At 38.8% G+C, this 27,605-nt stretch overlaps 1 protein-coding gene across 4 annotated transcripts in view; it reads right to left on the reverse strand.

Moving 5' to 3' along the window:
* grik4 (glutamate receptor, ionotropic, kainate 4) overlaps positions 1 to 27,605 on the reverse strand; it is a 546,157-nt gene that overhangs the window by 190,669 nt on the left and 327,883 nt on the right. For all 4 annotated transcript variants that reach the window (XM_088346500.1, XM_088346499.1, XM_088346496.1 and 1 more), the window contains exons 6-7: positions 19,914 to 20,079; positions 580 to 758 (exon numbers count right to left, since the gene is read on the reverse strand). In XM_088346500.1, the coding sequence (XP_088202626.1) occupies positions 580 to 758; positions 19,914 to 20,079 (345 nt within the window). The remainder of the gene's footprint in view (positions 1 to 579; positions 759 to 19,913; positions 20,080 to 27,605) is intronic.

The following is a 27,605-nucleotide window of genomic DNA, read 5'->3' on the forward strand; positions in this document are numbered from 1 at the left end:
TCAACAATAGTGTTTTTCTTAAAGAAAATAGAACTGGTCTAAAGGTAAATCAATCTCTTTCTCTAGGGATAAATGAGTACAGAATGGATGAGTAACAGATATGATAGACTTACTTCAATACTTCAAGGACACTGGAAGTTGTGTGGGATAAAGTTCGTAAAGCGAACATCCTGGCAAGGCTAGGCTGGCAAGGCTAGCTATCCTGGTAAATTTAAGAAAAAGGCTACTGTTTGGTCAATGGACTCGCATAATAAGTTCTTCCTTCTGCTTTGTAGGACTTATTTACGGTCACATTATACAATAGAGGTACACCTATTACTCTAAAATGTCTTTTGATGCCCTTGCAACATCCATTGAAGCCTCGTCATCATGGAACGGGTATCACATTGTGGGCAGCCCCTTCTCAAGGTTTCCTAATTTTCCTCGTCCTGAGGTTGTTTGAGTTGTTCCTTGCTTTTATGTAGGTTTCCAATCAAGGGATGTTGTAATGGTATTCTGTGCAGCCCTTTGAGATTTTTTGTGATCGAGGGCTATACAAATATGACTTGTCTTATATCTACATGGCGTGGTGGCACTCACCCGTTCCAGGATGATATGGGACATGGTGGAGTTGGCATCGACAATGATGGTGGGAGTCTTGTCATCCCGGATCTCCTTGAGGAGAGGGGTCGGGTCCTGGCTGTCATCCAGCATACGCACTGACAGGGTCTCCTTGGAGATGAGGAACTGTCGGAGGAGCTGCTCCAAGTTCAATAAGCCTGAGTTGCACACAAACACAAATGCTGGGATTACTTTTAAGAAAGTGAGGACTCCAATTTAGATGTGAGAAAGGCTTAATGTGGATAACCTTTGACAAAAGTCGGAGAAGGAAATCGTGTTAGAAAGATCGCAGTGTGTGGAAACACATGGTGATGACTTTACCAGACACTTGATTTTTCAACTATATTTAAAAAAAAAAAAGAAAAAAAATCTCTTCATGCGTGACTGACTTTGATTAACTTCTGTTCACTGCACTGATAATATTTTGATTCCAGTAAGGTACGAGGGATTTGAGCTAATTAAAACATAGCCGACTTCATCAAACGGCTCCCGGTAGCAGTTAAAGAGTCACTCGGCTTCCATATATTTAGCAGAGGCCCTGAGTGGTTATTTGGCTAAATTCCAATACAGGAGAAGGGGAAACTGAACTGGGATTATCAGCAAGCATTAAAGTTAGCTTGGCCTCCTGTTGGGACTCGTGGATGTGAATGTTTAACACATTTGTAATAAAATAGGCAATACCAATTGTTGTCACGTTGTGTTGATATAGGAAGAAAATAACATTGAGAAAGATCATTTGTTGGTGACTTTTCATGTTTTATAGTGCGTCAATTTGCCATGGGCCCTTTATAGCTACTTTCAGCTCCAGTTATTACAGTATTCTCTTGATTTTTACTGTTGCTGGACTTGTAGTACAGAGAAAATTATCCACGCAAATCTACAGTTTACTCACTGAAAAAGTCGTATTGATAATGGTAGATTTTTCCAGACATATCTATTTTATCTTCTGCTCCCACTGTGAACAAGGCAGAGTTGTATCCAAACATATATAGTGGATATCACAGTTGTATTCATCCATTTATGGTGTAAGTCCGTGCTTCTGCAAGCCATGTACGAGGACAACTCCAATACTTCATTCAAATCCATTAGTGGCATAGATACATGTATCCTTTATTTAAAATAAAAAACAGAAACAACCTCTATTTGCATACTACTGTTTATTCTGGAGCCGCTCCGGAGTGTAAGTCGCATGAGCCAAAAAATGCACAATTAAAAAGGACAAACCATATATAAGTGCACAAGAGTATTAGCTTTTTTGACAAAACCCAACGCCGAAAACATACATGTCATCTTGACAAGCAATTGAAAATAAAAGGGAACAACCGGCTGAATAGGTTTGTATGGTATGCGAAAGTTACATGCCTGTTATATTCAATAATGGCATGACATATTGAGAATTATTCAGAAAACTCAAGTATATATAGCATAATTAACAAACTAATATTTTCACTCCAAATTACTAAATTCAACAACATTCTTATCCTCTGTGTTACTGTAAACAATTTGACCACTTCGCCTTTTGCTTCTACGGCGCTTACATCAGACTCGTCATCTTTCTGCTTTTCGGCTGCATATTGTACTATTTGCAGCTAGTGATCTGGAGAATATGATTTTCTTTTTGGTACCATTTTTTGTTCAGTGTTTTTGATGATTTAAGAAATCTCTTGACCAAGTTGAAATGACGCCTTATCTTCTGAATGTTCATGTCCCAATTAATAAGAAAAGGTCATGTCATTTCACCACAGTAAACATTTTTAATTTGCTCCAAAATTATTTATAACAAAACTAGCAACCCTAGTGTAATGTTAAAAATGACTTTATTTTTACCCTCTGCTTGTCCAACTCAAACATCCAATTTTAACAAGACAGTATAACAAACACAACAAAAGCTGGGGGGATAGTTCCGTTGAGGATTGCTTTACAATGAAAAAATGTACTATAAAAAAAAAAAACAGAACATACAATGGGCTTGTTCAGAAGACAATGGGAACCAAGGAAAGAGTCGGGAAATTGACGGGGCCGTATATTATAAGACACGGCCAGGGTTGCAAAGAAGAGTCTCTGAATGAGGTGGAAGCTTATCTGTTTACCTTATTTTCAATCGTAACCAGATAAGCTTACTCGTTGAGTCATCGAAGTGGTTAGGTAAAAATCCAGCCACAAACCAGAAGACTTGAAAAAGATCAAGGAATGCGCAATAACCGGACAAGACATTAAATAATCACAACCAGAGTTAAACAGCGGTAACAAACTCAAATAGACGACAAGAAGTAAATGCTTTAGACAGGTACACAGATAGCCATAACTAAATAATAATGTGACGATTAAATCATAGAGTTGATATACTATATTTATTTTTGTATAACACACATTTTCCTAACCCAAAACTAACTCAGAGTTTGAGAACGATTTAAACATGTGATTATATGTTAGTACATTACTGTCTTTAAGCAACCCAGATTTCAGCGTAGAGAGCAATGACTCTTGACCACTTAATGGCTTTATAGGTGACATACGAAAAGGCTTTAGAATTTATCTCAACTTCACACTAGTTTTACTCATGGCATCACATAGTTTAATACGTGGGTCCATGATTAGAATTGTTAATTGACAAAGTAAAAAGTACAGAGTACAAGCCATGAACACGATATAAAGATAACATTGACAACATTTTTATTGAATGTCTTGCTCAGTCAGATTCAGTGTCAGCGCTGAATCACAATGTTTTTAACCTACAATGATTAGGAAAATACTGTTATTAGAAAATTCATACGATTTTAACTAGATATTCAGTGACATTACAATGTTCTACAAACAGCTACCCAGCCCTCAGTCAAAGGATGCTTGATTGACAATGGAAGGGTGTTCTGTTCACGGGGCAATAAAGATTTGTGGTTTGGCAGGCACGTACTGCCCAACTCGTGGAACCAGGTGTGGGTTTGCCCTCAGTCAGCTCCCAAAGACAGAGCGTTTGCGTACGTCTACTCAGTCCACAAAGCAGAGGTGCCTTGGTCTTGGCTGACCAAGCGGCGTTAAGCTTTCAGACCTGCACGTTTTTAGCAAAAATCCTCTGTGCCCAAGCTGGTTTTGGACCCACTCTTCATGTCATCCTTGAAGGAAGGGGGATATTAACAGACTTTTTCACAAGTGCGCTTCCATTCTGTAGTCTGATTGGTGTCAGGGTTTGAAACCACATGCAACCTTTGAGCTGTGGGTAAAACCCGGGCAGAGCTTGCCCTTAAGATACTGTTGTCATGGTTGCCATGGCGCCCAATTGGTCCCTGCCGTGAGGTGCCAGGTTCTGTCACGGTTGCCACGGCGCCCAAATTGGCCCGCCCACTGACACCAGCTGAAACGCATTGACAGATTGCTGCCGGACTACTTAAACGCGGTCTTGCGAGTTGCCTGGTGTCAGAGCGTCTGCGAAACTCCTGCTAGACTCTGTGTGATATGTCAAGTCCTGTGAATTTGCCTGTGTTTGATCCTGTTTTATTTTTGGCCCGATCTGTTTGATTTTGACAACTCTTTTGTTTGATTTCAATCTACTTCGCAACCATCGATCCTCGGATCGAGTGCGCGCGCATTACTCTTCTCCCCAATAAACTGTGAGTACGATACGCGATTGGGTTCTCATTCCTGTTTCCAGTCCTGGTTCGTGACAACTGTCCTGATAGACGTTTACAACGACAACAACATTTACCCCAAGTGAAGGGTTTGTCTTCAGTGGTGTCAGTACTTTGTAACAGGTTAAAAAAAAATAGAATTTATTATACATCCCCAGTAAGAGTGTCACGTTGGTTCGCCACTTTCATATACACTCCAAATTCTATCCCTTCAAATCTCAGGTTTCATAGTAAAAAGCCATCAGAACTTCATCAGGCAAAAAAAGCGTTCTCTCGTATCTACCAATTTCAAACCAGCTTGCAACAGCGTTCAACGTCTGTTCAAGTGAATATGCAATTTAGCACCTGCTGTTTGGAATCACACGCTTCACACAAATATCAGCAACACAGTAATATTACCAGAAACAGGTGATTATTCGTTCAAGCATTTATTACTACTACAAAATCTCAAATGCATTAACTCTCAGGCATCAAGCCTAACCATATCAGTAATAATGTCTCGGCAGTACATTACACCGAGTGTTTGTTTTGCTGCATTTGGACTCTCCGTAACATGGGCCCTCCTCTGCCCTGCCTTGAACCTGTCATTCCGACTTCCACTGTAGAACGACACAGAGCGTCTTTGATGAGCTTGAAATAGCATGCGCTAAATCCTCCTCCTTGTCTGTCCGCCTCGCCTCCCGGCCTGCACTGCAGCTCACGGGGACATCAAGTGAAATTTCACATGCATTTTATCACATCAGACGATGAACTGTGTCTGACGCGGCCACATACAAATATGGTGACACGTGGCCAAAGTTGGTGTGTTCGCAGGGTTGTATTGAGCTTTATCTAAATTGGAGTTTTTACACGCTTGTAAGATATCATAGAAAAATGACAGCGTTATTTTACACATATATGCATAAACATGTATACACAGGCACACACACACACACATTATATGTATATATCCATCCATCCATTATCTGCACCGCTTATCCTCAGTAGGGTCGCGGGGGTGCTGGACCCCACCCCAGCTATCTTCGGGCAGGGGACACCCTGAACTGGTTGCCAGCCAGTCGCAGGGCACACAGAGACAGACAACCATTCACTCTTTGATTCACACCTAGGGACAATTCGGACCGGCCAATTGAGCTGACATGCATGTTTTTGGAATGTGGGAGGAAACTGGAGTGTCCGGAGAAAACCCACACAAGCACGGGGAGAGCATGCAAACTCCACACAGGGGGTTCGATCTCATGACCTCAGAACTGTGCCGCACAAGCGCTAACCACTGCGCCGCCGTGCTGCCCATATATATATATATATATATATATATATATATATATATATATATATATATATATATATATATATATATATAAAATGATTCCTTTTTTAAGACATATTATTCTTACTTAAGTAGACAAACAAGTTGAAAAACCATTAATGAGATCAATTATCTCATAAGCAAGCAATCATTTATTTTGGTATGCATTTACTGTAGAGCATGGATATGGTCACTGCGTTTGTTAATTAAAAATCCATCCAAAATAAAATAATTAATAAAAACCTTTACGGGGATATTTTAGCCACATTAGCAATACATTTTAGGCCTCATTAGCATTCTATCCAAACTAAAATGAACATACAGGTAAACTGACCTAAAATCACACTCAAATTCTTGAAACATACATTACATGTGAATAAACTCACTTTATGTCATTCAAGTATGCCGCCAGTTCGAAAAACAAACGGCAGCACAATTCTTACTTTTGGCAAATACTTTGAGCATGTGTTCATGTCAACTGCCAGGGTATTTTGTTCCTAAAATTTGATTATCACATGATACAATATTTATTGTATTACTTGTGGCTTTCATTTTTTTGTCGAAAAACAATCGTTGTACCTATGACTTTTGTCCTTTGCTTTTGTGACATATTAAAGGCGCCCAGGTTTTTTGTTCGGTAAAGGACTTTGCATTTCATGTATACCTGGTAAAAACATGTATTGGCTTGGTGAGGGCCACGTGAAGGATACCTGCTCAAGACGCACCACAGGAAATGGTGCCCCTACGACCTTAGTGCTTAAGGGATACACACAGGATACTTTTTTGCATGGCCTACAATATGTATCGATAGTTGATGCGTAATCCTTGCACTGATACACATGATCTGGCGGAGCATGCATCCATCCTCTTGAGCGTGAACTTTAGTAGGCGATGACACTTTGTAGGACAACGCCATACAAACCAATGCCAGCTGCCGTTATTCACGAGAGAATAATTCATGCAATGGAAAAGGCGAAGTGACCAGAGAGCAGGGTTGGCCTCATTTTTTAGAAGACTTATTAAGACGCGTGACAAACGATTTAAACCAGTTCAAACACTTCACCCAAAATTTAAGCACTTTTCAATCATTGAAAACAATACATAAAGAAATGAAGTATTTTTTAAGAACTTCAAACCCCTGCACAACCCTGTTTTTACATTCTATGTACTTATTCTGATTTTAGTTGTGCTGTACTCTATATACAAGTGTAAGAGCAAACGAGGATGCACCTTCCACATATGAGACATTTAAATTAATGAATCTTACAGAAGCAGGGAATGGAATCCACAGTGCTCGCAGGTGAATAATACATTCCCTTTTGTGATGAGTCATCATTTAGCCCCAGGCGTAGTAAGACCTACTTTTATGACTTTGCCACCAATGTGAACTTTTCAAATGTACAGTAGAGGAGATACGTCAAAATTTTGAAGTGCCAGCGTAATAACCGCCCCATTAACCCAAAATAACCACTGAGGCGAATCATGTTTTATCACTGACTTCCATCAGGTGCTGTCAGCCAACAAAATGCAGGGGTACCGACATTTTCTAGCTCCAAAATTCAGGTGTTAAAGTTGCTGTATTTGTAGAAATTAAACTCCTGTTCTTTAATTCTGTGTCTCCTAACTGGTGGGACGCGGACCCTTCTTCCAGTGGGTCAGGGCCTTTGCCTTGTCCAAATAATGCTAAGAAAAATTAACAGAGGGTCAATCGCACTCCTTAACAGTAGATGGAGATAATACCCTGCAAATTCGAGTTGATGCCCTCCATTTCAGAAAAATAATGGTAAATGGTATTGTTTATATGACCAAACAAAATACTACAGCGTATTAATGTGCAGTGTTGGGCACGTTACTTTAAAAAAGTAATTACTTTTAGTTACTCACTACTTTTTCCAAAAAGTAGTAACTGAGTGACTCTGAAAAAAAGTAAGTACAGTAATCCCTCGGTTATCGCGGTTAATGGGGATCAAAACCACACGCGAAAAGTGAAAATTTGTGAAGTAGCCCTTCAAAAATGCTAAAAAAATAATAATAATAATCTCATCTCATCTCATTAGCCGTCCCGCTTATCCTCAGTAGGGTCGCGGGGGGCTGGAGCCCATCCCAGCCATCTCCGGGCAGTGGGCAGGGGACACCCTGAACTGGTTGCCAGCCAATCAATAATTTTCTTTTTTTTTTCTTTTTCAATTATTTTATTTTATTAATCTTTTTTTTTAGACCCACGAAGCTCTGAACCCGCGAACGTGGAACCACGAAGTAGGGATGCCCCTTTAAAAATGCTTAAAAAAAAAAAAAAAAAAAAAAAACATATATATATATATATATATATATATATATATATATATATATTATATTTTTATTTTATCATTATTATTTTTAGACCCGCTAAGCTCTAAACCCACGAACATGGAACCGCAGAGTAGCGAGGTCCCACTGTAGTTACCAGAAAGAGTAACGATTACTTAAAAATACGTTGTCGTCCATCAAATAATTTGAAATTTAGTTTGTAGAGTTGGGAATTCGACTATCTTTAAAGAACAACTTTTTCGGCTCAGCTCACTAAAAAGAACAACCAGGACCCGAACAGCTCTTCAGGTTTTTTTTTTTCTTTAATCTTCCAGTGATCAGCTAATTATATGTCAATATTGTCGAAAAACGGGTCGACATGACAGTAAATTCTCACTTGTCTTAGACTGATTAGTTATTGTGTAAAAGGATCATTTGTTTGCAAAATACTCTATTCTGGAATAATTCATATGCACAAAGGACAATGGAGGATGCAATTGTTTGACACACTAATCAGTTCCATTGTTTTATTCTTCTTCATGTAAAGGTCGTCCCACGGTTGCTTGAATTTAAAAGGACACCTCAATCATAATACATTTAAAGACTGACAGAATTGTTCTTTTGACACATAAATAAAGCCTCTGGTAAAGCAGATCAATTAGTCTTTATGTGAGTATTATTTTAAACCAAATTTTTAAAGGCAAAATGATTCGTTTTTTTCAACAGCAGTGCAGGGCCTCCAGTTTTGAATGTGGGTATAACTTTTTTCTGACACTCTACATGATAAATAGTCCGCACTGTGTTCTACTTTTATCCACCAAATTGCCTTCAAGCACTCACATTCAGATTTATGCACCACTTTAGGTCAGCGTCATTATATCGAAGTTGCACCACCACTGCTAAAGCTAAAAAAATGTTCACCTTGAGGAAAAAGGTAGGGCATGTTTGGAAGTTAATGCTTTTGGGACTGTTAAAAAATATATTAAAAAATACTTGGAAACAACTGCCTTCTATCATTGGAAAATCAAAATAGCTATTGATTGAAAATTAATCCATCCATTCATCCATTATCTGCACTGCTTATCTTCAGTAGGGTTGCGGGGGTGTTGGAGCCCAATACAGTCATCTTCGTGCAGTTGGGCAGGGGACACCCTGAACTGGTTGCCAGTCAGTTGCAGGGCACACAAGGGACCGCTCATTCACACCTGGGGACAATTTGGACCAGCCAATTAACCTGACATGCATGTTTTGGGGAATGTGGGAGGATACCCATGCAGGCAAGGGGAGAACATGCAAAATTCATGGCTGCGGTAGCTAAACTTGAACCACGCACCGTGGGGTTGCACAATGATCACTCGCCCACCGTGCCGGCCGGAAAATTGATCCATGATACCTAATTCACCTTTTTCATGGCCAGAATTTAATAACTTGTTAAGGACTTTCAAAGCCAATTTTCCAATTGTTTCCAGTACTATGAAAATAAAACCAGTGAGAGTCATGTATTATGCAAATATAGCTGCTATTTACATATGCAATTTTTAACAATTACAACTATTTACAAGCACTTTACACAAAATCCAAAAACTTTTCATTTCTTGAAAACCCTATATAATACAAGTATTTTAAAGGATTTCAAGCACACGTATGAACCCTGCTGATACCTGTCAGGTAAATGGTATTGTATTTTATCTGAATTTCACCCAAAAACATTGGGGGCTCAAATGAAGCAAAAGTGATCATACAAAAAGCCACAATCCAACATGTATGCCAATTCTGTCAGGACCAGAACGGAAACAGGACCCACTTGCGTAACGTTTACCACAACCTTTATTGAAGGAACGAGGAAGGGGTGCGCCCACGATCCGGTGTTCGCTCTCGTACTCGGCTTGTGATCAAAACACGGAAGTGGATCTTCAATAGCGAGCGATGGCGGTGTCAGGGGCGGCAAACTGGTCAGTAGCCGGGCCTGGGAGAGCAAGATGTTGTCGGGGTCGGAAACGAGTCGAAATTCGGGACAGGAGAGCAGATGTGGTCGAGATCAAAACAGGTTGTCGCGGGAGACAAACAGGAGCAAAAAATGGGACAGGCGTGAGTAAGGGTCGATAAAGGGCTTGCCGTGTAAAAAAAGAGATTCGCAGACGGACTGACGACAGGGGATTGACAGGTCTGAGTTCAAATAGTTACAGGGAGCCAATCAGAACCCGCAGCGGTTGGCGCCAAATGAGCGGGCACTGCTGGGTCACATCAGTAATCATCCCGTGTGTTTTTCTTGAAAACTCAAGAGTGTGTCAGCACAAGATTGAAGAAAATGTCGAATTTTGTGTTTCACAATGCAGGGTGAGTCAAGCCAGAAGAGACGGAAACTATAAAACAGGGAGATAAACGTGACGTGCATTCAGGAGAGGCAGGTGAGGCAGAGCCTCATCTGTCATCATGGAAATATAAAATTAAACCATATTGAATACTGTATGTATATTTTTTTTCAGTGTTAAAGTGATTTCCCATTCAATTCCACAATTTGGGGATTTTCTTTTTCTTAAAAACGACTGCATATTCACAATGTATTGGGAATACAGATGGTAGTAAGTAAGTGGTATATTTTTAGGTTGTTTTTGAATGTTTACAACCGGTTCATTGTCAGAGGACTCATATTTCCCTCAGTTGACTGTACTATTGGTAAAGATAAAATGTAAATAAAAAAATATAAATACAAATGCTAGGTTACATATTGCTGTGCTGAGCGTTTGCAGAGTGAGGCAAGCCATTCTCTGGCAAGGATTCGCCGATTCTGGCACACACCTCACCCCAACGATACAATTAGTGATAGATAAGTAAACAGTAACACAAGCCATCCAGTATTTTTTTTCTCGTTGAATGAAGTTTTTTTTTTTTTTTTTTTTTTTCATAATGGAGGATTGCCTACCAATTTTTTATGTTATTCAAAATGACGAGTGTATAGACTTCCTGTATGTCAACCATGGAGAATACAAAAACCCCTTTTCCTCTTTGGATACCTATGACCCGTTGCCTGTCCAGGGTTAAAGTAAGACAATAAAACATTTTCTTCCAATGCTTCAGTTCATATATTGCATTCTTCCTCTGACAATCAAATGTTAAAAAATATAGGTTGATACATACGTATATCTGTATATCTGTACCAAACCAGTAATGATCTTACCACGCATCACTCAACGTCACAACCACTTAGACTAATTCCAATATCTTTGAAACTAACTATTAATTAAGGGGGGTATTAACTTTAAGATGGGTAGACTTTAGGATTTTGGAGCAGGATAGTAAACAAGCAAGACTAGATTGTATTGTGAAAACTTAATAAATGTTGAAAATATTGTAATATCAAAATATAATGACAAGTTAACCTTTCTAGTGTTAATCAAGACAAATCTAACATTTAACCCTAAAAAACAAAAACATTGACAGACTATGTGCTTCAAGATATGTTAATGAACTGGCTCAATACATTTTGTTTAGGCTACCCTGAGAAGCCCTATCTCAAATCCGAATCTAAGCTAAGCAGTGTCGGGCCTGGTTAGTACACGAATGGGAGACCACCTGGAAATACCAGGTGCTATAAACATGGCTCCGGCAATACCTCAGGAGGTAGAATGGTCGCAGGTTCGATTCCCTGCTCCTCCAAGATATATGTCGCAGTGTCCTTGGTGTCCTTTGCATGTAGGGGCCTTGCATGGCTGCCCCTGCTACTAGAGTGTGAGTGTATGTATGAAGCAGATTGTAAAGCAATTTAGGATGTCTTCAATGGCTTGAAAAACACTATATAAATTCAGACCATTTACCATAAAAAACATGCGGTTTGGCTTAAAAAATGTCTTTACAGTTGACCCCTGAGAGGAGAATAGTTCTCCACTAAGTCAAACATACGCTACAGACTATGTCTAGCAGTTTGAGTGAATTGGTCATGGGTGGTAACATTAAATATTGAGCCCTTCGTTTGACTGCTCACTAAATAAAAGGCAAATGCCTTCTTAAATGTGCTGTTTGAGCTCAGTGGCAGCTACTCCTATCAGCTCATTTATGGAAAGGCACGCCGATGTGTCTTCAATTGGCCGAAAAATGCATCTGTGCAAATAAAATAAGTTGTGTGTGTCCATATCTTTATGTGTTGCTTTTATCTATTTGCTCTGATTTATGGGTAAAACCTTGCAGGTTGACAAGGGCCATGCTTGCAATGCTGATTTGTTTACATAACACTAAGGCAGGCACTTCACTATGCATGGCAAATAAATGTGTCAAAAAATGTCCTTGTCGTTTCTATAACCATTATTTAAATCTACTATTAAGGTAAAGGGTGAAAAATGACTTGAATGAATGTGCTAATAAAAGGGCCGAATTGGAAATTCAAATAATTTCACGTTCTGTAGGAATATCCCCGTAATGCACTTTTTGTTTTTTCCCAGAGTCCTACAGATGTGAGCCATTTTCTCTGGAAAAAAAAGTTTATCTCATTTTTTGTCATCACAGTTGTACAGTTTGGGGAAATCAAACAAATAAATACAATAAAGAATAAACAGATAAATAAAGAATCACAGCAAATAACTGGGTCCTAGTAGCACTAATAAACATGATGAATCCCAAATAAAATGTATGTTGTCTTGAGCAATTTAGCTGAGGTAATAGTTGTATATTAAGTTTCAATATTTGGACAGAAATAAAAGACCAAAGATGTCACGGTTGCGATGGCGCCCAATTAGCCCCACCCGAGTGGCGCCAGCTGCGGCTCATTGACAGATTGGCTTTCCGTCTTTTTAAGCTCAGTGCTCTCATTTTTCCTTTGTCAGTCCGTCAACGAACCTCTGCCGCGCAAAACGTGGGTTCTGACTCTGTCCTGTTTTCCTGTTGGTATTTCCTGTCAGGTATTGTTCCAGTTTATTTTGTCCTGTTAAATATTGGTTTTCAATTTCGTTCCAGTCTATTTTTGTCCTGTTTATTATTATCTCCAGTTTTCTTTCCCGTCTAGTTTGTCCTGTTTATTTCAATGTCCTGTTTTATTAACAATCCTGTCTCTCCCGTCCTGTCCGATATCGACCCCATCAGTCCAATATCTGCTCGGGCAATTGGAATCGATCTTGTCGGTCTCCGGCTTCCTGTCTTTCCACGCCAGACCGCTTCCTAACGTGCATGCCTCCCCATTTCCCTTAAAATAAAAGGCTTGAGTGAGAACGTCACGCGTTTGGGTCCTGATCCTTTTCCGGTTCTTGACACAATTACCATTAATAAGAAACCTGATTATGCACACAAGCATAATTAATACAGATAGTGTTAAGATAATTCTGATATGAGTCTATTTAGAAATGATGATATGATGTCATTCTTTTATTAATTCAATACTCTATGATAATTATTTGGTTTCCTGAATATATTATTGTGAAAAGTGTTTAGACAGTTAAGAAGATGGGAAAGATAAGCTCTGACTTATTTTCCTGACAGCAAATCTTTATTTTTCTCAATTGTGCTGTAATTTGTTGAATTATAATCATCCGTAACTTGTATTTGGATAGAGAGGGATAATTTATTTTAAATACCAATCAGTTAAAAATATAATTTTGACAAGTTGTAGTTGTACGTCTTGAACAAATCTTGCCAAATTAAAACTGCACAGATAAAATAATGACTAGTTTGTGCTGAAATGCCAAACATGGAATACAACCTGGTTTTGAAAACAACATTGTTTAAGTTTTACCATATAGCCGATATTGTAACACATTCAGTGGCCACCTCTACATACCCAAGTTTCTAGAAATATGAGATACGAGATGACAATCGAGCAAAAAAAAATGCCCGACATAAGAGAAAATCCAAGTTATAGACATTACCACTGGAGCAGAGTTGTTAAACTCATTTTGGCTCTGGGGCCAAATCAAGATATTCTGTTCTCAGGCTTATATTTTTAGAATTACAATTTATCATTTAGCCTTCATCAGTGACCTACCCTAAATATTATAATCATGCATGACAAGGGATCTTTCCTAAACACTAAACATTCATTAACAAACAATGGGGAAAAATATTTTCATATTTGGCATTGACTGTGTTAACTGGTTTATTATTAACCCAGCATTGATCTGGAAAGCCTATGTAGTTATAGACTTACCGTTTCTTTCAAAAATACCTAAAAACGTTGTTGAACAGCAGCTAAGAGACTTTATGTGTGAGGATAATATTTTTAATTTATGCAGTCAGGATTCAGGGCAAATCATTCCACTGAGCCAGCCCTGTTTAAAGTAACCATCGATCTTTTCCTGGCAATGGACTCCAACGCTTCATCACTGTTGCTGCTACTGGATCTCAGAGCCTTTGAACTGTCAGGAACTGTTCTCTAATGTTTCAGATCCTGCCTCTCAGATAGGACGTATTTTGTTAGATACGACCTCTGAGCCTTTTAGTGCTACTTTTGGCATTCCTCAAGGCTCAGTACTTGGTCCCCTTCTCAGCATTTATATGCTTTGGTTAGGTGATATTATTTGCAAGTATCATATCAGTTTCAATTGCTATGAAGATGACACTCAACTCTAACCTCTGGTAGATGAATCTGCTCCACTTAGTTGTGGAAAATATGGATGTTATGCAAAGTTATACATGGACTTGCCCCCTCATATCTTTCAGACTTAATTTCCCCTTATGCACCTGCTTGGAGCCTGCACTTGGAAAATGCTGGTCTACCAGTGATCCCAAGAGCCAAGAAGAAATCTACCCGAGAAACTGACAACAGATGAGTTGAAGGGACTACAGGAGATTCAAGAGATTGCAAGAGATCAGCTGTTGAGGATAAGAAAAGCTAGCGAAGGTGACATTTGCAAAGGATATTAGAAAGGTGCTGGCTAAGTGGAAATAATTGCCGCTTTTGTTGAAAAGAAGCACCCAGACAAGTGGTAACTGGTATTGTTGCAGCTCTTTTTATCGCTACTTGCCTTACACATTTACATAATATTTTGAATTTTGATTAGTTTCATTTGAAGTTACAGTAATTTTAATTTTAAGTGTACAGTAAGTGCTTGAGTATGATTAACAGCTCGCTCACTCCTCCACCATGACATATACATCTCTGTTGAGCCCGGCGCACACATAGCCACAACTACATGGGGAATTTTTTGTCCACACCTTTGGCTGAAGAACACCAACGGTGCCGTGCTTCCACACACCAGCACACCACAAGCTGCACAGTTTTCAGTGTTAGCAATTATGAAGAAAAGCACATATTTACCTCTGCACCGAAAGAAAATGCTGCATTGTGTAAAATTTCAGCCCTATTTTTCTTGACTACTGCGCCGGGGCAACCGTACTATGGAGAACATTGACAGAATGCAACACAGACGTGAGCTTTTCCCTTTTGTGGTTAAAGACCAATCGTGCAACTGTACACCAAAGGACCAAAACTAATTTCATAGCGTGTTAGCATGAAAAATTTGTCCCAAAAGCCCAAAGACTGTTGTTTTATTTTGTGCCTCTGAGAACACAGAGGGTTCCTTTGGGGAGGGGGTGTGTCAAAGGGAGCACATGGTCTAACAAGAAGCTGAAGAAAACAAGGTTCTTATCCTTTTTGCCATGCATTTTGAGGCTTGTCTCATTCCGACAACAGGGACAGAGATAACCACGGTCTCTCCAAGCCTCGCGGCTCTGGGGTGCCAAGGCCCCAAGCATGGTGACCTCGGTCAACCATCTTAGTCTTGGCCTGCGTGACAAACCACCCCCGACTGAAATTTGCTTGATATATAAGAAATTCTAGATACCATAACCTTAATCCGGGAACAAATTCATCTTGTACGTAGAAGAGCCACTGTATAGTGATTTGGTAGGGGTAACTAGCTAACCTAGCATAATGGGAATTGTAGCTTGTCCCATGTCGGCATTGGCGCACGAGCTACCTTCGAGCACAATTACACCTCTGCTCCTGTGTGTCCTCAGCCTTCGTTGAAAAATATGCATGCATTGGTCACACTCTGTTAGGTTGTCGGTGGGGTGGATGATTAATGAGGCCGTAACATGTGTTGGGCCATTGACAGCACACTGCCAAGCCAACAGTTGACTGCAATAGTAAAAGGGCGCACGGCTCGGGGACCAAACGATACCAGCCAGACCAGGCGAGCTGCCACTCGGTCTTCAACTAAATGAAAAAAGGGACACTCGGGTGCATGCAATCAATATGCCCCATTTCCTGGACAATCTCCTATTTAAAGCCAACGTACGAAGCCAGTGGTTATCTGTCTCCTTTCCAATCACTTCATTTTGCTTATTCGCTTGCAGCCTGAAAAGCACCTCTCTCCAATTTCATTTTTCCCACCATTTCCTATTCAGGCCTCTGGAAGCACGCCAGGACACAGCCACAGGGAGAAAATGACACTTAAAATTAGTTTTTTGAGTCCAGACACAACCAAGATGGCTGAGACAACAACATTGCTATGATCATTTTTGGACAAAGATACATGCTGCAATATAAGACTGGGATGCACACAGCAACAAAAAAACAAAAAATGCAAAATAGCGGAGATTTTTGCTTATTTACAATGTACTTATACTTATATTTATATTTTGTGTAATAAGACTACTTTTGTAGTAAAACAATTTAAATGTAATTGAAAATGTGAGAAAGTCTTACTCCACCGGACAGTTGGGGGTGGGGTTGCTTGTTGAGTGACGTTATGGACCTAGGCACAGTTGTTTGTTAGTCTAGCATGAGAATTGTAAAGGTATGAGAAATGAAATGAAATGATCTGCATTTATATAGCGCTTTTCAAGTCAAAGACTTTCCAAAGCGCTTTACAATGTGCTCCACATTTCCCAATAGCGGCCTTGTATTGCAGCCATGTAAGACGCTAACCTGCTTATTGGGGGTATTAGAGGTTCAGTGTCTTACCCAAGGACACTTCGACATGTAACACGTACAAGCCGGGATTCGAACAGGGATCCCTTGATCCCAAAACGAGCGCTCTACCTCCACAGACTATGACTATGAGAAGGTCTGTTGCTAATACAGGGTTGGTCTACCTTTTTCTTTGCCAGATTCAAGCACTTTTTAAGGACTTCCAAAGCCAATATACCAATTTATCCAATCCCATTAAAAGAAAACAAAAACGATGAGATAATGTATCTTGCAGAGCCACACATATATCTGCAATTTACATATGCAATTTTTAATCATGCGTGTGCATCTGTAAAAAACAATTTTTGGGGGGGGAATAAATTGCAAATTGATTTGTCGATCTCAACAATATGTTTTTAAATATTTCTGAGACAAATCTCTCCACATGTAGGTGCTGTAGCTTACATTATATGTTGCAGACAGCTCTTCCCGTTACAATTTACCGCTGTGAAATGCTACTTTATTTTTTGGTTGCATGTCCCATTATAAATAACTATAATTTATCTGTAATATTTGCACTAATACACAGTTCATAGTGCCCTGTTTACGTGTAAACGTGTACTTGTACTCTTGGGCACAACCCATAGGGGGAGGTGACGATTCCTAGGACAATGCCATACAAACTAGTGCTAGCTATCGTTAATTACAAGGGAAATGCAATGGCAAAGCAAAGCCACCAGAGAGCACTATCGGCGTTATTTTTAAGCAGACTTGTTGAGAAGCATGGCAACGATTTCAAGCATCTACACGGATTTCACCCAATGTTCAAGCACTTATCATTCCTTGAAAACACAACATTACAAATCAAGCAGTTTTAAGGATTTCAAGAACCTTTACCAACACGAACCTCAATCCCCAAAAATGAAAAGAGGTGAGTTTATTTGAGAACGTTTAAGAAATGCACGTGCTTAATGATTAAGCAGACTGAGGTTGAGACCATGACTTTAAGTCAGGAGATGGCAGCAGAGAGTAACAATGTTTCAAAATCTAGGCAGAGTCCTTGAAAACTAGTTTTCTAGTTAATTAAGAGCCTTTTTCATTATCCAGTACGTGGCCGATTGTTTTGCTTAATAAATGTGTTTCAAATGGCGATATTAAATTTGTCTTAAAATGAGCAAAATGATCTACTATTTGGTGGATGCTAAATGTTAATTATGTTTTTTCTTATTTTATTCACAAATATAAACCACCAATAAATTATACTTATGATCCGCACAATTTTCAATGATGGTGAATACTTTTACTCTTTTTAGGTAATAACTTTCTCATTTTCGTATAAAATGTTTCTTATTAACATGATGGCCAATTTTCTAGATCAATTGTCTCCTAGTGACTCTTCATTTATATTATTTTATTATGAAATAGCTCTGAATGACTATAGAAATATAGTTTTTAATACATTTTTGTTCCCATTATGTTTAAAGATGAATGCATTTATAAAGAATAAATGACCATTTGGATTTGTACCCAAAAATAGAGGTGGATAGGATTTTCAATCATGTGTAACTAGGTAACTGAGAGTGACTTTAAAATGACACTTAAGTCCTAATGCAGATAGGCATACCTGTCAACCTGTACGGTTTTGCCGTACAATGTACATTTATTATGCATTTTAAGACGGGTACAAAGTACGAGAAAATCTGTACAGAAAAACGCAAATTTGTCAATTATGGGTACCATTCGTTATACACCGATGATCACGTAACAGCAAATCAATCAAGTCAAACAAGTTCGCTGCGGAAGCCTCTATCGGTATCGTTTTTTTTCCGTTGCAAACAAAGCGAGAGGTTTGATGTAGTGAAAGGAAGTCTCTTTTAGAGAACCGGCTTTTTCGGCTAAACTCATTAAAGAGAGCTCTCAATAGGCTCACTTGCTTTGATGCATTATCTTACTAATCATTATTGTTGTATAAAGAAGTTAAGAAAAAAAGGGAGTATAAAAGGAGAAAATGGAAAAAGTCAGGTTTGTGGTTATCCCTTTAGTCAGTATATTACCAACAATAATTTAATGCAGATAATGAATTAATAATTTGAATAAGAAAATTCTACTCAATTATATTTGCATGTATTTTTTCCTTCTACAGTGAACGTCCAAGATACTTAATTTTTGAACTTTTTTTTAATAATAAACCTCATTCCTGTCGAGCAACTCAGTATCTCACAACAAAATGTTCATTAACAATATATATGATATAACGAAACACATGCACAATATAACATGTTAAACTACATAAATAAAGACATTTGAAAAAAAAATGTGGTGTAAGATTATTTTGTATTTTGTAAGGGAAAATACGACAGTTTGTAAGGGCATGGAGCCGTGGAAGTTGACAGGTATGATGACTGACTATCTGGGAGGTTTTCAGGAAATGGTTGAAGCGCTAAAGAAAGGCAGTCCGACACACATTTACCGAGCATCAATCAAAGTGGGTTTCAAATAAGTGCAAATTAAAATAAGTGATTTGACATGTCTCATATCAGTCTGTAAAATTTTAAATATATACCTCAAGTGTTTCCATTTCTGCAAATGTGAAGCATTGTGCAACAAAAGAAAAGAAAAAAAGAAACAGTTAGCCGGTGCCACTCGAGGGTCATGGCGTCTTTGTCTGGGGAGTTGTAATTACTGCTCTCCGGACTACAAGAGGGTGGGAAGAGGCCACGATTTAATCTCTGCTTCTATTTGTGAAAATAAACTCGCCCCCGGGGGATTTGAGAGGCTTTTTTAAGGTCATTCAGTTTATTATCTTTGGAATCTAACGAGTGCCTTTGACAAGGAGTTGGTGAGATCAATGCTGGATACGACGTCTACGTTTGCTCTCCCTTTTCTCTTCTTTCGTCTGTCAGATCTTGATCTCTATCGTGTAGTCTTTGGGGACTGCACGTAGACAAGCTATATTTAATTTGGATTTGGAGATGATGATTATGGAGTGCAGACTGTTTATTTTTGGGATCCTGGCATCAAGCGTGCCCTGTGGATTGCAGCAGCTGCTTCGACTGTGTCAGAGGGTGAGATTTTGATAAAGTGATGCATCTGCTGCTGGAACAGAGTTGCGGTGCATCTGTGCTAGCTTGATGTGTCAACACATCTCAAAAGGAAAACACATAAAACACTGTTTGCACTTTGTCGGCAGGTGGAGGGATAACGGCTGGTGTGTGGGCTTTGTGAGCGTGTGTCCCGTGCAGTTTTATTTTGTACTCACAGTCGGCTTCAGCGCAGATCAGGCAGGCGGCCGTGCTGTTAAAGAAGGTAAGAAGGCTCGTGACAGCTAGGCTGACGTCCATGTTGGTTGGCCTCAGGTCCAATGTGGTAAACCGAGGAAACTGGACTTTCAGAATGTCTTCTGGAGCCACCTTTACGTAGGGCACCTGCACATAGGAAACGATATCCGCAGGACAGTTTTTATCTCTTTTTAGTTTGAGTTCAACCTCGATAGTACAGTATGTCAAGGTGAAAGACATGAAACATATTCTTCATTTAAGTAACCTAAGAGCGCCTCAAGGCTCCCATTTAGTTCACTTACTGTTCAAGATACATTTGACTCAAATGGCCGCCAAGACTTTTTCGGAGGTGGTAAGTGCAAGCTTGATGCAACCAATGCCTTAGTGAGCTTCAAATGTATAGCACGATTGGAAAGAGATTAAAGATGCGAAAAATAAATTAAGATAAGGATTGAAAGGAAGATGGGAAGATGGAAAGAGAGAAAGAAAGAAAGACAGACAGACATACATGAAGGAAATGATGATGAAAGAAAGGAGGAATGAAAGAAGTAATGAAAGAAGGAATGATGAAAGAAAGAAAGGAAAGATGGTAGGAAGGAACTAAAGAAGGAAGGAAATAAGAAAGGAAGGAAGGAGACTTTGATGAACACAATTGAAAAGAAAAGAGATAATGGAACAAAGACAGAACAAAGACTGATTAAAAGGATGGACAAAAACAAAGAAAGAAAATAGGATGGGCATAAAAGAAGGAAGGAAGGAAGGAAGGAAGGAAAGAGGGAAGGAAGGAAGGAAAGAAGGAAGGAAGGAAGGAAGGGAGAAATAAAAAAGGACTGAAGGAGGAAGGAAGGAATAAAGGCCAACAAAAGAAAGATGAAAGAACAGAAAGAAATACATTAGAATGATTAAGAATGTAAGAAAAAAAGAACCGATAAGGGGTGAAGAATGAAAAGAAAGATGAAAATTATGCCCGAAAAAAGGACAGAAAGCAAGAAAGAAGGAAATAAGGAAAGGAGAAAGGAAGGAAAAAGAAAGCAATGAAGACAGAAATAAAGAAAAAGGAAGGAAGGATGAAAGAAAAATAATGAAATTAAGGGATAAAACGGGAATAAGAAATCTGAGGACGGAAAATAGAACGGAGAGGATATGAAGCACTAATAAAAACAAATGGGTAAAGAACAAAGAAATAAAAAAATGGATTGCCTTTGTCTGGCCTCACAACAGCTCGAAACATTTCTGCGACGACCTGACAGTTATCTGGAGGCCGTTCCCGCGACTTTTCTTTAAACCGGCTATTTTATTTCTGACAGTGTTTTTCACAAAAGCCCGAGGAGAAGCCCCCTCAACCTGGACATAAAACCAGTCAAAGCACATCTGACGTTTCCGAGACAGATGTCTGAGGCAGAGCCTCTTCAACCTGGATTTGAACCAACCCATTTCTGACAATACTCGTCAGGGAGGTCAAAGGAGTTATGCGCCCAACATGGAATTCCTGATGGGTTTCTGAAGAGTAGCACCCTCCACCTTAACTTCAACTTATCCCAAGTAATTGCTGACTATCTCGCGATTGGAGCCCGAGGAGGAACTGGCCATCACAATACTGTCACTTCTGTTATAGAAGCTTTCAGGGATAACGTCAAAAACTCTTGGTTCAAAAAATAATTTTAGCTTGTCGATCTGCTTTAAAATAAAATTCTGGGCTCGCCTGTGAAAACAAATCTCCACTCCCAAGATCGAAAATTGCCAAATGTATGGCTGAAAAGGTTACAATCAGGATGCCTTCAGACAGAAATGTTTTGAGCACCCACGACTCGGTTTTGCTTTCACGAGTCATACAACCCAAAGGGCTGTTCGCCGCTCTACACGCATACTCAGAGCTCACAACTTTAGCGAGTGACTAAGATGCTGAAATGTCTGCACGGATCACAGGATTTGTTTTCATACCGCCCACAAGAACAAGCTCCAGTTACAGAGGATTCATTTCAACGCCTCCTCGGCTGCTGTTTGAAAACATTTCCTAACGAGACTCTACGGATCTGCTCGGCGGTTTGATTTCAGGTGATACGACAGCAACATGTAATATCATTCGAGGAACAGGTGCTGCTACAATTCCCAGGCCAAGGATCGATTCTTGGGACCACAACATCAATGATCATTTCCAACTATTTTACTAAAGACGCTGTATCAGAAATTAAGTTTTAGGGGTCATAATAGACAATAAATTAAGCTAGAAAACACACATCAGACACATACAAACTAAAGTATCTAAAAGCATTTCAATAATTAATAAAGCCAAATTCATTTTAAACTATAATGCATTGTATTTATTATATTGTTCTCTAGTTCTGCCATAGTTAACATAATGTGCAGAAGTCTGGGGCAATAATTACAAAAGTTCACTACAGACCCTTTTTATCCTCCAAAAACGTGCAATTAGAACCATACACAGGGTAGGATATCAAGATCATACTAATATTTTATTCCTGCAGTCCAAATTATTAAAATTAGATGATTTAGTAAAGTTTTTCACTGCACAACTGCTATTTATGGTCAACTTAAACATAGTGCCAGAAAGCATCCATTATTAATTTGGAAAGAGGGAAAATATAACTTAAGGGGCTGTAGTAAATTCATAATCCCAAAGGTGAGAACCACCAGGAAAAGTATGTGTGTGTCTGTGTGTGGAATAAAACTTTGGAACAATTTACATGACAAGATCAAACAATGTCCAACTATTCACTTGTTCAGGTTTAGATACAAAGGAACATTCCTGGCGGAATACAGAGATGAGGAGGGTGGGGTATGAGTGGTGCGGGTGATTGGAAAAAGTGCATCTAGTTAACTTTGTGTTATTGTTGCTATTGTTATATTACAACTGTTATTATTAATATTATTACTATTGTTGTTATATCATTGGAGTATTTGGTGGGGAAGATAAAGGGGTAGGTAATATAAGCATTTTATTCTTACAACCCCTTTTCGAACATATTTTGTATTTTTTTTGTGGAGTTATTGTTTTGTTCTGTTTTTATTTTGATGTTCGAATACAGTTTTCGTTCATTCATTCATTCATTCAAATCGGCATGATTCCCTTGAATACATTGGTGCCCTTTACCAAACTGACCATCAACCAAAACCTGCAGTTTCAACTTCCGAACGGCTCACGTTAAGCACAGACGACAGTCATGCAGAGGAACGCAACCAGCTCATGCCAATCTGCGTGCCTTGCAGGCTTCCACTTTTCAAAACAGCTCTTGCTACAGTCTTTATGATGATCTGAAAAACAAAATTGCTGATACAAACAGCATGGGGGATGATGAAAGTGATAAAAAATAGATTAGTCTACAGCCAACTGTGGCTAGTGAAGGATTTTATACATTTGGCTTTAGAGCATTTTATACAATTGACTACAAATTACATTTAATGCAATAGATATTTACTGTCTGTGCCTTTATTCCAAGAGTAGTGAAAGGTCAGGACAGAATAGTGGAGAATGTTGTTTACAGAACGGGATGTACCGCTGATAAGATAATCAGCACATCCAGACGTTGTTGACGCAGGCGTTGTTTTGAGTACCGACATCGGGACGCTCGTCTACGAAAGGTGAAGCCCAGGGGGCTTCCTTGGCGCGCCCATGGGAGGAGTCGGCACGCCATTATGCGGGGAGAAGATGGCCAATAGGAGATAGCTAAAGGACCTGAGAAGAGGGCCTCTCAGAGAGTCCAACGTCACTAATTCGGGCATTTTCGATGGAGTACACTTAGTTCAATTGTTAGGGAAATTAAATCTGCCCTTGTGTGGGAATGTCGGCTTTCCTGTTCATGTTTCCCTCAAGAAACGAGCACGCATAAATTGTTGGGTGAATGTAAGTTGTGTATGGTTAATGGAGCCAGATAACTAATTCGAACAATTTGGTAAACGGTAGATTTTGATAATTGATTCCAACACTAGTTTCAAATGTTGAAGCAGAAAATTGGTGTCCTTAGTGTAAATACACACGGAGAGGCGACGAGTTCAGATGAAAAGGAAGGATTGTGTCCACTCATATGTTGTTGTTTTTGGCAAGACTTAATAAAATGTGATCAGGAGAAATGATCAGCGAACTGACAGAAAATATGTAAAAGTGAACAAGACGATTATTGAAATCAGTAGATTATGTTAGAGTGCAGATTTAAATAAATATGTGATTGTGTGCAGAACTAGAGGTTCATTTTTTTTTCTTTTTATTGGCATGTGTTTAAATGCAATAAGATAATAAGAAATATTACAAGGGAGGAAAATAAAGATTCAATCACTTGTCACCCCAAACGTACATAAACAAAGACACATTTATATTAAGGCACTATTATTATTTTCATCAGTATTACATACATTTACATGTTTACTACTTTGCTGGTTTGATAACGTGTCCTCAATATTGTACGGAAGTTTGCCCATCCAGTTAAAATGTTTTTTGTGGACTTGTTGAAGCTATTCAACCATTTTCCTCGGGATTTCTTTGATTTCTTTGGAAGGTAGTGGGGGTCAAGTTTGGTGGGCTTAGCATTGCAGATGCCATGATCTTTAACAATAAATGGAGCAGTTCAGTCGAGTTTGAAGCAGCTAAGATGAAGATAAGCAATATGAAATCTGAGACCATGGTTATCACCCGGCAAAACGTAAGCGTGCCCTTTCTGGGTCCAGGAAGAGTTTTACAAGTGTGCATTAAGGAGATCGACAGTTGGATTGTGTAGCTTCTACTGTCATTCGGACTCGGTTGGTTGTGAAGAAAGAGCTGAGGTGAGAGGTGATATTCTATTTACAAGATGATTTACGTTTTTACCCTCACCTATGGTCACTCGCTATGAGTTGTACACAAAAGAACAAAATAACTTGAACAGTTTAATATAGTTTCCTCTGCAAGATGTCCATGCTCTTCCTTGGATAAGTTTGGTCAGCCAGGAAAGACTCAGAGTAGAGCTTCTGATCCTATGCATTGAGATTATCATGTCTTGGTGACCCCAGTACACCTGCCTGGAGTGATGTTCAGGGCATATCCCTCCAGCAGGCAGCCCCTGAGCGGACCCAGAAGACTCTGGCTGGACAATGTCTTTTGTCTGCCCTGAGAATCCCTCGGGGCCCAGATTAGCCGGACCAATTGGCTGGGTACAGGAAGGTTTTGGAAACCCTGAAGAGGCTGCTGCCAGACAATACTAAATCCTCGACCGAAATCCTTGATTCATCAGTAACATTCAGGTAGGGTGAAATCATTGATTAGCAGAAAACTGTTTCCTGTGTCATCAAAAATTAGCCACAGAGGAAAAGAACAGAAAAGTCAGCCAAGCCTTCCGTGAGAATCAATAAATACACTTCTCCTGTCTACTTGAGTTGGCCATGCAATCTTTAGATTGATTACCCTTGTCCTCACACTGTTAATTTGCCGTAGCATTATAAATATAAGTAGTCTCTTGCGCCCAGCGATTAAATCCAAACAAACCCGGTTATTCTGACACAGGCCAATTTGTACTGCCAGTTAGAAAATGCATGAAGCAGAAAATTAAAGGAAACCTACGTGCAGATGTGCTTTCAAGTTTTCTTGTTCTTTGCTGTTGGAGCTACTTATTTCAGTGTTTTTTTCAATACATTTCTAGCTATATGTTGAATGTCCCAGAGTATGGTTGACATTGATGTCAAAGACTTTTATATAGATAAATGGCAGTACTGTACATTAATTTAAGGCTGGAGTTTCTTCCGGCAACACACTTCAATCATAGGATGACCTCATCAAGAAGCTTTTGTTTTATCCGTAGATTTTATTTTGTCTTCTTAATTATTCTTAACTGCCTGGAAACCAGTTCAGGGTGTCCCCCTGCCCACTGCCTGAAGATGACTGGGATGGGCTCCAGCACCCCCGCAGCCCTGGGGATAGTCGGTAGAGATAATGGATGGATGGATAGTCTTATTTTATCATGTTGATCATTAAATTAAATAAAAAATAAATTAGATACGTTTGTTTATTTTGAGGTTTATATATTTAATTTTGGTATGTGAAATAAAACTCGTAATTTAATAATTCATTTTCTTATTTTACGTTACCAAAATAGGATTGCAGGTTTTAAAAGTATCTCATTTTTTTTTGTAAAGTAAGACACTCATTTTGAGTTGTTCTAATATTTGACGGGAAAAAAAGGTTAAAATAAGAAAAACTATTATTAACAATGATAATAAGTTTCAAATAATACATTTCAAAAACCTTTCAGAAAATACATGCCTGTGGGACATTTTTTCAGTCAAATGGTAAAATTAAAAAAAATGCTATCGTAAAAGAGGAGATAATCACATAACAAATCTAGTTAAAACAAACAAAAATAAGAAACATAATCAGCAGAACTAACTATCAATAGGCCTTTTTTTCCTGAACAGGAAACTTTTCGCTGACTGGTTTAAAGTTTGACTATATTCTTGCGGCTCGGATCAATATTGATGAGTAATATTATAATAATATGAGTATAATAATAATAACAATAGCCCAAATCAACTATGTAATCACCAGACCAAAATTGATTTAGATGACGTAGGAAAGAGCATTTGATTTAATCTCATCATATTATTTTTACTCACAATACCATGTTATATAATGTTGTTTTGGCTTGACTTTTTCCTGCAATCGTATCAACGTTGTACAACGTAGCGCCATGAGTAAAAATAGTCTGATTTTGGTATTAAATGTAATGCCTTTTTTCTTGAAATCGACAAGCCATGTGACCAAAGATTTAACACTCTCACCGCAGAGTTACGAGTTCAATTCCTGCTGCATCCAAGGAATGCAGCGACAATTGTCGACTGATCAATCATCTATTAAGGTGATGTGCTACGTAGAACTTCAGTAAAACGATAAATAAGTAAATTAATACAAATAAGGCTATATTTTCTGTCTGGGTGGCCTCAAACCAAATGACCCGCGGCCCGATACTGGTCAGCAGCCCAGTGGTTGCTGACCACTGGTTTACGTTATCAAACATTGTAATTGAAGCAATACAGTAGTTAGTGAAATGCTTTTCTTCACACTGACATCCCACTGTTAAACTATAAAAGCCCATTAATTATTCTGCTCTACAGAAAATCAACATGCCGTTATCATAACGAGCTCAAAATGTCAGCTTTACTTCTGCCAGTAACAACTCTTAATGCAACAAATGACCAAGGCTGGTTTGTGTATATATCTAGCTACATCATACGGTTACCATGGCACTGTCTCAAGCAACAAGTATGCAGTCACACAATTTCTCTCTACTGATAATCAAATTAGATTTCTACAGTATATACTTGCATCTGAGCTGTACCCACAAATAAAAAATGAAATTGTATGCAGTGCATAGGGAAAGGGCATGCCACATACAGGGACAATTACATCAATGGGGCAAACTTTAACAAATAACTTACAGTAAAATAGTGCTGAAAGTTGTTATTTTTATGTGTAAAATTGTATTTGCAATACACCATGTCTGAAAAAAAAATCTTGGACATTACCCAAAAATCAAGAAGGAAATAGAGGGTTTGAAAACAGAAGACATGCTGGATATGGAGTGTCTCAGCTTAGTTTGCACATGTCAAGAAATATGAACGCTTCACTGCCTCCACAGGTTGGTGTTCACAACTTTTTTTTATTTCTTCTATTATGTAGCTATCTTTACTCT

This window comes from Urocampus carinirostris, chromosome 10 (assembly GCF_059441175.1).
Source record: "Urocampus carinirostris isolate Australia breed hairy pipefish chromosome 10, RoL_Ucar_1.0, whole genome shotgun sequence".
Taxonomy (NCBI): domain Eukaryota; kingdom Metazoa; phylum Chordata; class Actinopteri; order Syngnathiformes; family Syngnathidae; genus Urocampus; species Urocampus carinirostris.